General features: G+C 35.1%; 1 protein-coding gene across 1 annotated transcript in view; it reads right to left on the bottom strand.

Moving 5' to 3' along the window:
• The window catches only part of LOC126822224 (protein OS-9), a 36,445-nt gene that overhangs the window by 19,541 nt on the left and 1,461 nt on the right, over window positions 1–15,443 (bottom strand). Inside the window, exons 2-11 of the mRNA XM_056100832.1 lie at window positions 15,250–15,423; window positions 14,069–14,132; window positions 13,649–13,725; window positions 12,525–12,632; window positions 10,127–10,328; window positions 9,207–9,323; window positions 8,295–8,450; window positions 7,043–7,214; window positions 5,779–5,870; window positions 4,676–4,776 (exon numbers count right to left, since the gene is read on the bottom strand). Coding sequence (XP_055956807.1) covers window positions 4,676–4,776; window positions 5,779–5,870; window positions 7,043–7,214; window positions 8,295–8,450; window positions 9,207–9,323; window positions 10,127–10,328; window positions 12,525–12,632; window positions 13,649–13,725; window positions 14,069–14,132; window positions 15,250–15,276 — 1,116 coding nt within the window. The 5' untranslated portion in view covers window positions 15,277–15,423. The remainder of the gene's footprint in view (window positions 1–4,675; window positions 4,777–5,778; window positions 5,871–7,042; window positions 7,215–8,294; window positions 8,451–9,206; window positions 9,324–10,126; window positions 10,329–12,524; window positions 12,633–13,648; window positions 13,726–14,068; window positions 14,133–15,249; window positions 15,424–15,443) is intronic.

The following is a 15,443-nucleotide window of genomic DNA, read 5'->3' on the forward strand; positions in this document are numbered from 1 at the left end:
ACTCATTGAAAATCAATTCGTCAAAATTAAAAATCGATTCTTTGTCTCCCTCTTGATCGTCCAAGAGGAATTGTAGAAAATGCACTGACAAAAGGGGACAGCAATAATATGACTAAACCCATTAATATGTGAGTAAATAAAAATAAATTCAACTAATTTTGTTGTTTTTAACATTGTACATTATATCTAAATAAAAATTGTATGTACAGGTTATTTCGGGGTGTTCCCAATAAGCCGGCAGGCTTTGATGTCAAATTTTGCCGCTAATCCAGAGTTAATCCTAGAACAATGGTGTTATAAACTATAGTCCATATCTTTTTTAAGACTAAAACTGTATTGATTTTAACAAATTTAACTTTTATTAAATAACATTAAATAGCTTACACATATAAAAATATATTGATTTTAACAAATTTAATATTTATTAAATAACATTAAATGATTTACAGTAGCTGGACAAGTTTTTGTTGAACATTTCCAATGGACGGCATTTGGTCTGCTTGACTTTATACTGAACTTGTAACCATTGTGTATTAAATATCGGCCACCTCGATTATTGGAGATAAAGCGAATATTAACCTGAACGTTTGCCATTTTAAAAAAAAATATAATTTCGACGCAGATCGACCATCTATTTATATTAATATAGTGAATTGAATTCATGTTTGAAATCATAACGCTGGCATGAACTGTGTTCAAAATGTCATTAATTAGTTGGTTAATAAATTTTATGAAGAGGGATTAACAGCTCATTAACGCTGAACACTAGTGAACAGTTCTTGAGTGACTACTTTTAAACAGACTATAGTTTTAAGATCAATCAAAGGATTAACAGTCTGCCGGCTAAGTGGGAACACACCGTTATTTCAATGGTTTAACCTCACTTTCCCTACATTTGATTGTTTTGATAAAGGATTAGGAGGTTACTAGACTAGGTGTAGGACTATAGTCTGTTCTAAAAAATTAGTATCACTATCAGTAGATTGGGCAAATTGGTGGAATCAGTTTAAATTTACATTGTGAGCTGTTTTGATGTAATAATTAATTTGAATTAAAAACAAATAAACTACTGATATATCAGTTGATATATATAGCTCCTCTGAATCACAAATGGTCATTCCAAAATGACGAACGCTCTGGTTAACTTTAGATACATTGCTAATACTAAAGCTGATCAGAATTTAATTTATTCATTTTAATATATGCACTTACTATGTATTACTTATTATAATATAATATATATATATTTATTATATATTATATATTTGTACTTATTATATATGTATTAATTTGTATATTATTAAAATTCTGGAAATGGTATAATATAAGAATCCATATTATATGTATTTTTTAAACTTGTAATCTTTTTCACTAATATTATTTAAATCATTTTGTTGAAGTGTCACAAACTTGTTTCAGATTATACTTTAAACCCCCTTTGTTGATTAATTAGTCATGGCCTGGTGGACCCAGACTCTAGATGTGGGGAAAGTGAGGTGTCCTCATTTCAATTATCCTTTTGTATTGTTTTTATTGTTTTTATTTATCTGTGTGTAAAAATTAAAAATAAAATCTTATGAGTTTGGTAAATTTCTGACTGATTGAATTATTTTGAATTTCTATAGACTGCATTGAGCATAGCTCTGTGTATGCAATTGTGTAAAAGTATGTAATACAAAGGTTGTTGACCCTCTAGAGGCCACAATTTGTGTTCGATTTTGATGAAACTTATAATATATCTTTATATCTTAAAGATCTCAGTCCCTTTTGATATTCACACCTTTCAGACCATAACTTCCTGGATTATTGTCCCTGATTGTACGAAAAATCCTGTTTTTTTTTAAAATTTGTTCTCTCTCCATCTCTCCCAAAATGTGGACGTATCTTGCATGGCAACCGCTTGTTATAAGTGTAAGCCAATGTGTACATGTGTGTAATGTGGTTTTTCATGGCATCCTTACAACTAGGCACGTGTGAGAACTGGGCTTGAAAAATACTGAGGGTTTGAACTCAGACCATTCCAGGTATCTACTTCTATAAACTGTTATCATTGTAACCCAGGTATCATTTAATCTTGTGTATCTAGCACTAAAGTCTTTCACATTTGTTTAATATCAAATCTTTGTTAAAAAATTTGTAAAAACTGTTTAAAATCACCATAAATCGTTTAATTTGTACTTCTGTCCAGTTCAAAGCTGATTTGTAAAAATCAATTAAAATCACCAAAAATCATCTAATTTGTACTTGTGTCCAGTTTAAAGCTGACTGATCAATTTTGATAATGAGTGTCCAATTTACAAGTGTTTAATTTCTCAGTCACTGTACAAATTAGATGATTTTTGGTGATTTTTACAAATTTTTAAACAAAGATTTGATATTGAATGAATGTGAAAAAAATTAGTGCTAGATACACAAGATTAATTGATACAGGGGTTACAGTGTAAGGCGATCATAAATAGGCATACAGGTTACTTCTACACACTATTTCTGTAGGGGATAAATAGTAGCGACACGAGTCAAATAAGTATTACTAAAGATACATGTAGATGATCAGTTGTTGTCAGAAATGTTTTTATGCATCTATATCCAACAAGCTAACAGTGGGGCTGATGTCCCCTACCGAAATCCCAAAATAATAGATGACACATATTAATTAATTGCACATTTATCTTTTTCAAAAGAATCGAGCAATCAAACTGATTATCAACTATACACAAAGTTATCGTGTTCCAAATTCTCCATCACTCAAATTGCTAATCTTGGTTTAGCGTTAGTGGTAAATGTGCATGACAGAACTCTGTCAGGGCATTCACCTAATAGACACCTACACCAAGTTTGAACATTCTAAATTAGAAGGAGAATTATTGTATTCTAAGGTCTTGACCGATTAGATCAAAGTCTCAACTACATCAAATTGCTTACCGCTCTTCTTACCCAGAGTCAAAATTGCTCATTATTGAATCAAGTCAAGGTATCAATGTGATGAAACTATACACCAAGTTCCATCACTCTCACTTAATTATAACCAAAGTTATTGTGTCCCAAAGCATCAACCAATCTTATTGCTTACCTCTGCTTACTATGCTCATCTTCAAACTCCATCAAGGAATTGACCTAATAAACACCTACGCTAAGTTTGGATATTCCAGCTCAATTAGAAGGAGAGATATTGTGTTCCAAAATGTGTTACGGACGGACATCCGAATGACAATATATATCCACATGAAAATGTGGGCGTATAAAAAGGATTGTGGTTAAAACATCATCTTAAAGGACAATATTGGTGCCAGTCATTATCACATATGTGATAGAACTGGGGGGTTGGGATGGCCTAGTGGTCTAGAGTGTCACGCTTCGACCTCTAGTTGGCCGGTCACCTCTGGCTTGCGGCTGTGGTTTCGATCCCAGGTGTGAGCGTATGTGGCTTGGAGATAGGGGCGCCTTCTCAACCTCGTGGGTTTACTCCGGGTACTCCGGTTTCCTCCCACAGCAAAGACCCCTGCGCGTGCGGTAAGATCATTAAAATGAACTTGTCTGCGATATCACCTTCGGTGGAAGCGGACGTTAAACGCTAAGAACAACAACAAACACATTCCAAATATACTTTTAACACAGAGATCATTGCTACGATAGCTGAGTAATACACATTTTCCCGCATCGGAAGTGACGAACGTCAAAGGAAAACATGAGTCAACGCTCTATATAAATGACTGAAGCGACGAGTGATTACAGATACACGGCCGAATTTCTGCTCACTAATAATTCAGTCGAAGACCAAGAGTTGTTATATGGGACTGTAAGAGGATACCTGACAATTCAATAAAGTAATTGAATGTCATTAGATAAGAGAACACGAGAAAAGTAGAAATAGTCCGTACATTCCCTTGTTTACATTCAGTCTATAGCTTATAAAAACATGGTAATGCACGGACGTTTTCTGTTTTTCTTTCGTGTTCTCTTATCTGGTTGCAGTTAATTCTTTTTATGAATTGTCAGATATCCCCTCACGTCTCACACAACAGCTTTTGGTCTTCGAAAGAATTATTAGTGAGCAGAAACCCGGCCGTGTATCTGTTATCACTCGTCACATCAGTCAGTTATATAGAGAGATGACTCGTGTTTTCCTTTGACGTTCGTCACTTCCGATGCGGGAACCGTGTATTACTCAGCTATCGTAGCAATGATCTCTGTGTTAAAATTATATTTGGAATGTGTTTAATCAGCTCTATCACATATGTTATAATGACTGGCACCAATATTGTCCTTTAACTACATTTGTTTTAATCCTACACTTTTAATAAATACATTTTATATAAAAAAAAAAATCATTTGGGGGGCATTCGCAACTTCCAAAGATTCCTTCATTTATATATAGAGCGAAATGGGGTTTAACGTCCACTCGACACAAACTAGGTCATTTTGGGACTAACATATGGTTCAATTTTTATTTAATAATTAGCTAGCGCGTAGGGGTCTTTAGCAGTGGGAGGAAACTGGAGGACCCGGAGAAAATCCACGATGTTGGACAGGCAACCCTACTCCTTGTCACATACAACCAGGGAATCGAAACCAGTTATCTCAATGACATACTGTACGATACAGCATGATACAACGCGCACATGCCATCAAACCCCCCGCACCTCACAGAATATAAAAAAAGCCCTCTTAAACTAACCTCATTGATAATTGTTTCAAACTGTGATCGAACAGATTCACTAATTTGATCTTTTATTTCTGGATCTTGAGCTTGAAATACTTTCTTTACTTCATCTATTTCTGTCAAATTATAACAATAACACAATATAAAATATAATTCCTAGAATACAGTTAATAACAGTTATAAAAGAGAAAGAGAGAGAGGGAGAGAGAGAGAGAAATAGGGTTAAACATCCACTCGACACAATCTAGGTCATTTCGAGATTAACATTTGGTTCAATTTTGTTTCAACAATTTGCTAGCACCCAGGGTCTTTAGCAGTGGGAGGAAACTGGAGGACTCTGAGAAAACACACCTTTTCACATACATGGGGGGAATCGAAACCATGCCACTTGACTCAATGGCAGATCCTATGATGAAACGTGCATGCATTAACCATTCAGCTACCCAACCCAATTGGATTTAATAAACACCTAATACAAACTGTGAACTAAAAGTCACAAGTGAGTAGAGAGAGAGAGAGAGAGAAATGGGGTTTAATGTCCACTCGACACAAACTAGGTCATTTTGGGACTAACATATGGTTTAATTGTATTTCAATAATTCGCTTGCGCATAGGGGTCTTTAGCAGTGGGAGGAAACCGGAGGACCCGGAGAAAACCCACGAGGTTGGACAGGCGACCCTACTCCTTGTCACGTACAACCGTGAATTTGAAACCACGCCAGTCGACTCAATGACAGACTTTATGATACAGCGCGCGTATGCTAACCATTCAGCCATCCAACCCTCCCCCCACAAAGGAGTAGAAACTCCTACGGGTTAAAAAGTCAACTTACTCCTTGTCACCTAGAATTGAACCATAACTTGCATGCCTAATGGACCTTTTGATCAACAGCGCACATGTTAGACCACTCGTCTACTCAACCCCAAAATAAGAGTTTTGTTACAGTGTTTAAATACTACGTTACAGAATGTACACCAAATAGACGGTCAGCAGCTTTTCCGCCTCCTGTTACATGAGCGTCAAGTGCATACGGGTGGGCCTCAGTTTTTTTTTATCCAATACGAAGGACTAAGCAAAGTGCAAAATTTATTGTTTCACTGATGGTACGTTTGTCTACCTTGTTGAAATTGTCCAATAATCTCTTCATCTTCATCTGTTTTTTCTTTATTTTCATCATCAGATTTTTCTGTGTTTAAATTCTCCTTTTGCCTATTAAAAACAGAATTAATTACATTTTATATATTAAAATTACAGTAAACATATTCTATAGCTTCCACTTGATCCATGGCTATCCTTAGTAAGGATGATTCTATAATTGTCATATTACAATAATCTCCTTTATTCCAGATTTAGGTAAGATTTAGGTAACTTAGGTAAGGATTAAACATAGTGTGTTGTATATTGTTATACATGGACACAACATCCTCGCTTATTTGTAGTCATTTATGTCTTTCACCATTCCCACTATTTGAATGGTGGTTTTTGTTGATTTTTGGGATTTGAATGGAAGAAGAGGGATTTAATTTACAACTTCTACAAGGTGAATAGTCATGATTTTGATGCAGAATAATAATATGGTTGAAAGGCTTGTTCCAGTGATAATATGTAAGGCAGTGTGCTTTTTCCAGTTTGAGTATACCTCATTTTATCGACAATCTACCTCATACATGGCTTAAAACAATGATACGTTTTGTTCCTCAAATGTTAGAAAATGTTCAGGTCATGAAAGGTTGGGATAAGTTAAAGCTGGGCAAACGGACAAGAATCAAAATTCAAGTCAATGAAAAAACTATAGTGGTCTGCATCCAGACAGTGTGTTTCAAGTAATTATCTCCCTTTAACTATAGTTCTTTCGTTTTAAAGAACACATTAAATTACTCAATTGTGTTAAATTTATAAAACATAAACAATTAATTTCCTCTGGCACATTGATGCTTTAAAATATGTTCTTCATTTTGATTACAAACTTCTATTTACATAGAAACGTAGGACCTTAAACCCAATTTCATTCATTCGATTTATTGAAAACTTGCACCAAATTTACCAACTCTGTTTATATAAAAGAGTTTTCAAAACAAATAATAAAGCGAGAGAAAGAGAAATGGGGTATAACGTCTACTCAACATAAACTAGGTCATTTCGGGACTATCATGGTTCAATTTTATTTCAATAATTCTTTTGTACGTAGGGGTCTTTAGCAGTGGGAGAAAACCGGAGGACCCGGAGAAAACCCAAAAGGATGGACAGACGACCCTACACCTTGTCATGTACAAGCGGGGAATTGAAACCAAGCTGCTTGACTCAATGACAGATCTTATGACCAAAGCACACACATTAAACCACTAGACCACCCAATCCCCCTAAATAACAAAACAAATTACCTGTTAATTATTTCTGATTCTTCTTTCTTCCTATCTTTATCAATTTTAGATGATTTTCTTAATTTAGCGGTTTTCTGTTTTTGTGCCTCTGTTAATTGTTCTCGTAAAACACTTTCTAAATCTTCCATATTTTCTATGACTTTTATAGACATCTTCATATCTGTTGACTCAGCTAAAGAATTAGAATATAATAAGTAGAAATAAAAACAAACCGAAAATAATCTTCCTGTGACAAGATGACTATTAATTTCCGACGTGGTTTCCCCTTGTCAGTGATGCAGGACGGAGGGCCTGACAAGGACAGCTGTCTAGTCCTTTGGATGAGACGAAAAACCGAGGTCCCGTGTAAACATTGGAATGCACGTAAAAGATCCCTTGGCAGTTGGAATTCGATATAAGAGTAGGCGATAGTGCCGCTGCAAGGGCAAAATTTCCCTCATAGCACACTGTATGGCGTATGCCCGTCTTCATTAGCCCAGTATAGGAGCAGAACAGTAGGACGTTAAACCCCATTTCATTTTATTTCATGACTATGAATACTTTGCTATACTATACTATGTAATACCACACGATGGGCTTCTGATATCCAAAACTTAATACAAAATAAACATTTTAGAATTGGTACACGAATCATGTACCATAACGCGTTTCAGCGCCATTTGTAACAAGAGACAAGAAAGAACAAGGGTAGACATATTCCACAAGTTATGCCATATTCTTATCTGGAGAGCATGCGCAATAGACTGGAATAACTAAACGCTAGAGATTGCTATTCGATTGAGACTTCTGGAGTATTTTGCCGAACATAACTGATTTGAAATTAAGAGTCAAAACGGAAACGATTGAAAGTAAATGAGTTTATATACATTCAGATTACATTATTATTTGCGTTGCGACCCATTTGTGTCAATTTCTAGGTCCCAAATATTAGCGATTTAGCTCCTTTAAGTACATAATTAAATGAAATTCCGGATACTATTCATCATCTATTTTAAAGCTTATAATTTGATAACCACTTCCATTGTTCGGACAATGTCTAAATTTTGAAGGTTCAAAGGGGTATTATGTAAGATTTAGATAAAGAGCTGACAGTTCTCACTATAATAGTTAAAAAAATAGATAATGATAAGAGAATATGCTGAAACTAGATGATGTCATGGTAGTGTAACTGCCACTCTGTGGGGAGATGCCTGGGAAGAAGTCTTGGAATAAATTTTTTAAAACAAAAAATGAAAGTAAAAACAAGACTTACTTCCTGTTTGTTCTTCTATTTTATTAATTTCTTTATCAAAGGCTTTATGTATAGCTTTTTCTAATTGTGGTACATCTAATGCTTTACTAGAATCACCAACAACTCTATGGGTTTCAGTTCGACCAGTTAAAACTGTTTGATCATCTCCGATCTCTGCTAAAATATCAACATTTTAAAAATAATATAATACAAGAAGCAATTAAAGAAAATACTGCCTTGTTGATTGGGAATATTTATTTCTATCTGAAATTTTACAAACCCATATTTTGATACAGAGCCACAGTGGTAAAGTGAGTGAGGCACTTAGGTCATTTTTAGATAAACATCTCTTCAACTTCCAACAGTTAAAAGTTCTTATGTGTAATTATTAACCTATAACGGAAAATCTCTTTGATCTTTGGGATATATTCTATGCCAGGAATAACTTGCGATCTGAAAGAGGGGCGGCTTTGAATATATACAATGGAATTTGGGGTTATTATTCTGAAAGTTTCTTTTTAAACCTGTAACAGGTAATTCTTCAAGGGTAGGGTTTTTTTTTCCATTAGAAAACATGAAATAAGGTTTTCCTTATGGCAATTCTGCGATATTCTCATTTTATGTACATGTAAACATAGACAGTTTATAAGCAAGTCCTCGACGTTGGTTTTTTCTGGGGAAGAAAGACTTTAGAAAAAAAACCTTGAATAAAAAACCCTCTTTCTTTCTCCAGCCTAACCTCAGTCTTGTGCTTTATCTTACATAAGACACACTACTTTCTGTATAAAACTTGCTTGAAAATCCTGAAGGTTCTAATTGACCGAAGCTGGGAATAGAAACTAGAACATTCTAGTATACAGATCAAACTGTGCCCTGACCATTCAACTCACACGGCCCACTGTAAGATAAAAAGGAATATATGAAAATATTTACCATCTTGTAAACGAGCTTGTTTCTCTGTTTCAAGTTGAGTTAATCTGTCCTTTTTCTCATTCTCTAATTGAGCTATTCTTTCTTTTAGTTCAGCTTCTTTTCTCCTTTCTTCTTCAGCTAAATATAAAATATTATGAGTTTTTAATATAACAATAACTATCAAAATACTACTAAATACAATATTTAATTAACAAATTTATCACCCCAAGTACAATTTCTCTAAAGTCATCAGATTGGAAATATTCAGAGTTTGAAAACTTTGCTATGATTTTTACAGACTAATTAGAAAATTGGGGGATCACGGTGGCTAAGTGGGTAAGACGCTGGCTCGCTAGCCAGGAGGTCGGGTGTTCAATCCCTCATAGCACACTGTATGGCATATACCCATTTTTCATTTGCCTAGTTCGTAGCAGAACAGTAGGATGATAAACTTAATTCATTTCATTTCACTTAGAAAATTCCCACCCATTTATTATCTAACCTATCAAGTCAGCTGTTAAAGCCTCTGATAGTATTTGAGTGATTGTTAATCCCTTGCAAACTACAATATCTCAAAAATATGATGAAACGAAAAATTTTGCTACATTCGGCAAACTCTGCAAATGATTCAACCCTTTAGCACTTTGATCACCAAGAACCAGCCTCAATAGAGCTCCTTAGACCACCCTGTTACATACATAGCAATGGCACCCCTACAAACCACTAAATGATCCTATAATATGGAAAGGTATTCACATATCCCAGATGGTTTGAGCCAGTGTAAGGAACAGCAGTTTCTGTCTGTTCAGTGATGTTCCTGTATTAATATATCATTTTTCTCTAATTAATGGAACTGGGGTAGCCAATATTTAAATGAACCAATATAAAGGGTTAAAGTGTTGGACTCCTAAAATGAAAGTAGAAAAATTTGTAAGAATTACCTGCCAGGTCTAAAAGATAATCGTTATATTGTTGTTGATCAACTAATGGATTACAGGTAATAGGTACAGGTGTTTTAGGTGAAGCAGGTTTCAGGTGGGGATGATTACATATTTTATTGGTATGAACTGTTAATATATAGGCACAGGTCTGTGGTTCATCTATTCTAGATATATAATCATTTACTGTATCTTCACATATAAACTATAATAAAGTAAGAAGAAGTCAGTAAGTAAGTGTTTATTAAATTATCAGACATTTACTATAAAGTAAATGAAACTAATGAAAGGTAAGTAATTAATTAAAGCATCAGACATTTACTGTATCTTCACATATACTATTCAAAAAAAGTAGGGGATATTTGATTTTTAAGTGTTATTAAAGTCACCTAATGAAACTGACGAAGAAACAAATGACAAAATGAAATAAAGTTCACATTCATCGATTTATTCCAAATGATCGTTAGACTAAGTAAGGCACAGACTGACCATTATAAGGGTAAAATGATACCCGGGGTCAAACAGCAAAGTTACCACAGCATCACAACCAAGTCAGTAACGGGTAAATCCTCCTCTGTTTGCCAAACAAGCATTGATCCGACGTGGCATACTCCTAATGAGACGTCTAAGGTCATTTTGGTCCAGATTGTCCCATTCCTGTTGCAACGCAGCAGCAAGTTCTTGGACATTGGCAGGACGTTGTTGACGTTGACGTAACCTCTGTCCAAGCATGTCCCAGACATGCTCGGTGGGGGAGAGGTCGGGACTCAGTGCTGGCCAAGGTAATGTGGTGATGTTCTGTTGTTGGAGGTAACCTGTAACGATCCTGGCCCTGTGACATCTTGCGTTGTCGTCCTGGAAGATGAAACGGCGGCCATGACGTCGTGCAACGGCACAACATGGACTGCCAAGATGTTGTCCCGGTAGTACTGGCCTGTAACACGCCCTGCAACAACATGTAAAGCCGTTCTTCCAGCAACAGTGATGCCTCCCCACACCATAACAGAACCACCCCCAAATCGATCATGTCTGATGACGTTAACGTCTTGGAAGCGCTCGTTTCGACGACGCCACACCCTCCTACGTCTGTCCAAAAAATCAACAGTGAACCTTGACTCATCTGAAAACATCACATTGCTCCAGCGTCGATTATCCCAGTGTTGACGATCCCTACACCAACGACGTCTTGCCTGAATGTGATGATCTCTCAAACAAGGGATCACGCGAGGACGTCGGGCGCGAAGGTGACCCCTATGCAGTCGATTCCGAATCGTCTGGCCACTCACTCTCACACCAGTGTCTGTTTCAAGACGAGCGCTGATCTGATTTGCTGTGATGACACGATTTCTCAAGGCCAAGGTACGGATAAATCGATCCTGGGCTTGAGTTGTCGCCCTTGGTCGACCTGAGCGTGGTCTGTCCTGTACCATATGACAGACTGAGAAACATTCATCGTCCGCGCCACAACCGCCTGTGTTGTGCCGATCTGTAGCATGCCAAGGGCACGTAACCTTTCATTTTGGGTAAGCCGACGCATATCAAAATTTGTTTTCTGGTCACTAAAACATTTAAACTGATGTTTCCACCCTGGAATTCAATGCCACAATGACTGTAACATTCAAAGTCAGAGTCGTGCAAATCTTGGGTTGGACCCCCATGATGATCCCAAGCATCACCTGCATTCCATGCGGTAGCTATTGGTGCGTTTGGGCGTCACATGTAACTGGAAATGTTTCTTCTGTTAGGTTCTATAGTGACTTTTTTCGTAGTCATTTGCATATTTTAGTATTATGCCCCCAAAATCAAATATCCCCTACTTTTTTTGAATAGTATAGAAACTACATGTATATTAAAGTAAGAAAAGTTAGAAAGGAAGTGTTTATTAAAGTATCCAACATTTCCTATAAAGTAATTGAAGGGTAAGTAATTAATTAAAGTATCACACATTTACTTTATCTTCACATAAAAACTATATTAAAGTAAAGGTAAGTGTTTATTAAAGTGTCACACATTTACTGTATCTTCACATGTAAATTGTTTAAAGTGTCACACATTGCATACAATAATATATATTCTTCAAACTCCACAAACTGTCAGAATCATGTTAATAGCTATGTACTATTTAAGGACCGTACACAAGTTCTGTGACTCTTTCAGTCTAGGGAGCAGTCGTTCTGGACGGTATCAAAACTAAGCTACAAAACTAAATGTCGCAAAGATTGCTTTATATATACCATTACTAATCATTTACACCAATCATTACTACTGAAAATATTACCGGTACCTAAAAAGTCTTCAGAACTAGCATTCAACAAAGTTAATTTCAACCCAATTCTAGTAATATCATAATTATTAAGAAATGTAATAACTAAGATTAACAAATATAAGTGGAGGTACTTACTCTGACTTCAGCCGATCTGAAACCATTTGTTAGTTCACATTTAGAACCATTAACATATTTCTGACTATGATATCTATTTAATGCATGACTGTTTTTTAATTTCTGCTCCTAAAAAACAAAAAAACATAATCAGGATCAGACGTCTGAACATTTTAATTAAACTAATCTGTTTTAATTCTCTCTTCCAATTTTATTGAGCTGAAAAAATTCAGAATGATCAGAATGGATCTCAGATGTGCTTGTTGAATATGTACGAGCGTATATAAATTATTATAAAAAGCATTTGTCTGTGTATGCAGGGGTTAGTGGAAATGGCTCACTAACCAAAATGAAATGGGGCTTAACGTCCTACCTTTCTGCTCCATACAGTGTGCTATGAGGGAAATTTTTCCCAGACAGCAGTACTATGGCCTACTCATATATTGAATTCCAACTGTCAAGTAATTTTTTGTACACGGGACCTCGTTTTTTTTTTTTATCCCATCCGAACGACTTAACAGCTGTCCTTGTCAGGACCTCCATCCTGCATCACAGACATGGGGGAACCACGCCGAAAAATCTAGATGAACTTTCTCAGCCAATGCAGGGATAGAACACCAGACCTCCAGGCTAGCGTGCCAGTATCTTACCCACTTAGCCACCGTGAGCCCCCAGCTCACTAACCACGAGGTTCAAGTTTGATCCCAGAGTTAGCGAAAGAAGTACCTCAGGATTTTCTAAACTGGTTTCCCCATGTCAATGGTGCACATATACACATGATCAGTTACTTATGGAGGTTAAATAGATTTGCATATGAATACAGCATGTGCCTTTACTGTATTAATCATCAAAATAACTGGCTATCATAATAAATGATAGTTTATTGGATTGTCAAATAGTTAGCACGTGTGTGCTATACCATACACCTTGTCACGGTTGTACGTGACAAGGTGTATGGTCGCCTGTCCAACCTCGTAGGTTTTCTCTGGGTTCTCCGGTTTCCTCCCACAAATGAACCATGTTTTAGTCCCGAAATGAACTAGTTTGTGTCCAGTGGACGTTAAACCCCATCTCTCTCTTTCTACAACAGACATGTAAATAAATTTTATTAGAAAACAAAACATAATAAATAAATAAATTCTTACTGTTAGGGTTTCATTATTCCAATCAAAATCAGATTCATATTGTCCAATGAAAATGACATCACCTTTTATTTTACCATCTGCAAAAAAACAAAATAACAGAGAAAGGGAAATAACTCTCTTTTTCATGGTCGGACTAAACAGTTACAGTTATGATGGCAATGTACATGTAGTGCACTGCTAATATACTGACAACTTGTCTGACATGATTTTAAAATCATATCCAGCATAAATAGTGGAAAAGACGTTGAAATCTGTAGACCATCAGCTCCTAATGAAATTCCTTGTTCTATTATTACCATGTATTTCAAATGCTTACATCTATTTATTTCTCAAGTTTATGAAATTAATCAATAATACTTAATTGGCACTTGAATATATATACTGAATAAACAAATCAAATAAATGTGAATTGTTCCAAACCTTCGAGATGAAACTGACGGATATGTTTTTTGTAACAAAATTCATAACTCCACCAATCTCTTGTCTGAAATATTAAAATTTGAAGATATACATGTATGACATTTATATTCTGCTATTCAAACACTGATACATTCAGATATAATTAAACAGAATAAGTTGTCCATATTGGATCAAAATAAACTAAAAACAACATAGGTGACTTTTCCTATTGACAAAATACATTCAATTGAAAAGGACAAGAAACTGTAGATTTTGTTCTTTTTGTACAGTTTTGTAATCCAGGTATCATTTAATCTTGTGTATCTAGCACTAATTTCTTTCACATATGTTCAATATCAAATTTTTGTTTAAAAATTCGTAAAAACTGTTTAAAATCACCATAAATCATCTAATTTATACTAGTGTTCAGTTTAAAGCTGACCATTCAATTTTGATAATGAGTGTCAAATTTACAATTGTTTAATTTCTCAATCACTGTTGAAAAATAAACAACCCAATTGATTAATGATGTATAATGATTAATGTTTGGACAGTGGTCAGGAAATTAAATACTTGTAAATTGGACACTCATTATCAAAATTAATCAGTCAGCTTTAAACTGGACACAAGTACAAATTAGATGATTTTTGGTGATTTTAAACGATTTTTACGAATTTTTAAACAAAGATCTGATATTAAACAAATGTGAAAGGAATTAGTGCTAGATACACAAGATTAAATAATACCTGGGTTACAGTGTTAGTAGCCTTTGAATTTCAATGAATGTTAAAATTTGTTTGAGCTCAATTGATCAAGATTTAGCCTTCTGTTTACACTGCAAAAACCACATTTGGGTACATCAATCATATAAAGATATCTGAGCTTTCTATTGAAACAATATTTGTCATATTTATCTAATTTGCCAATATCCTACTTTAAAGATATCATGAAAGTGAAAACATATTTATGACAAAGATTATAGTCAAATTTATACATTTAGTTTTGGATCATAAATGCCTACATGGATTACAAAACACATTATTGCTTGTGTTCTTTTAAAAATAAATACAAAATCAGACAATCCTTAGATATCATCAATTGTATCATATTAACTATGGATTCAAAATGTTTTCTTTCATTTTGTTTTTTAATCTAATTCTTTTAACATTTAGTCAACTATATAAAGTACAAATGTATGCTACCTTGATTAAACATGCAGACGTTTCCATGGGTTTCAATAATTCTAGTACTCCTGTTTCCAACGCAACCCTCTCTCTTTCTTCTTGCCGACGTTCCTGTTCCACCTGATCCGGAACAGAACATTGGTAGTTCTGTCCATATTTGGATGTTAGTTGTATTGAACCCACAGGTAATTCCTGAAAAAAATCAAAATTAT

Source organism: Patella vulgata, chromosome 5 (assembly GCF_932274485.2).
Source record: "Patella vulgata chromosome 5, xgPatVulg1.2, whole genome shotgun sequence".
In the NCBI taxonomy this organism is placed as follows: domain Eukaryota; kingdom Metazoa; phylum Mollusca; class Gastropoda; family Patellidae; genus Patella; species Patella vulgata.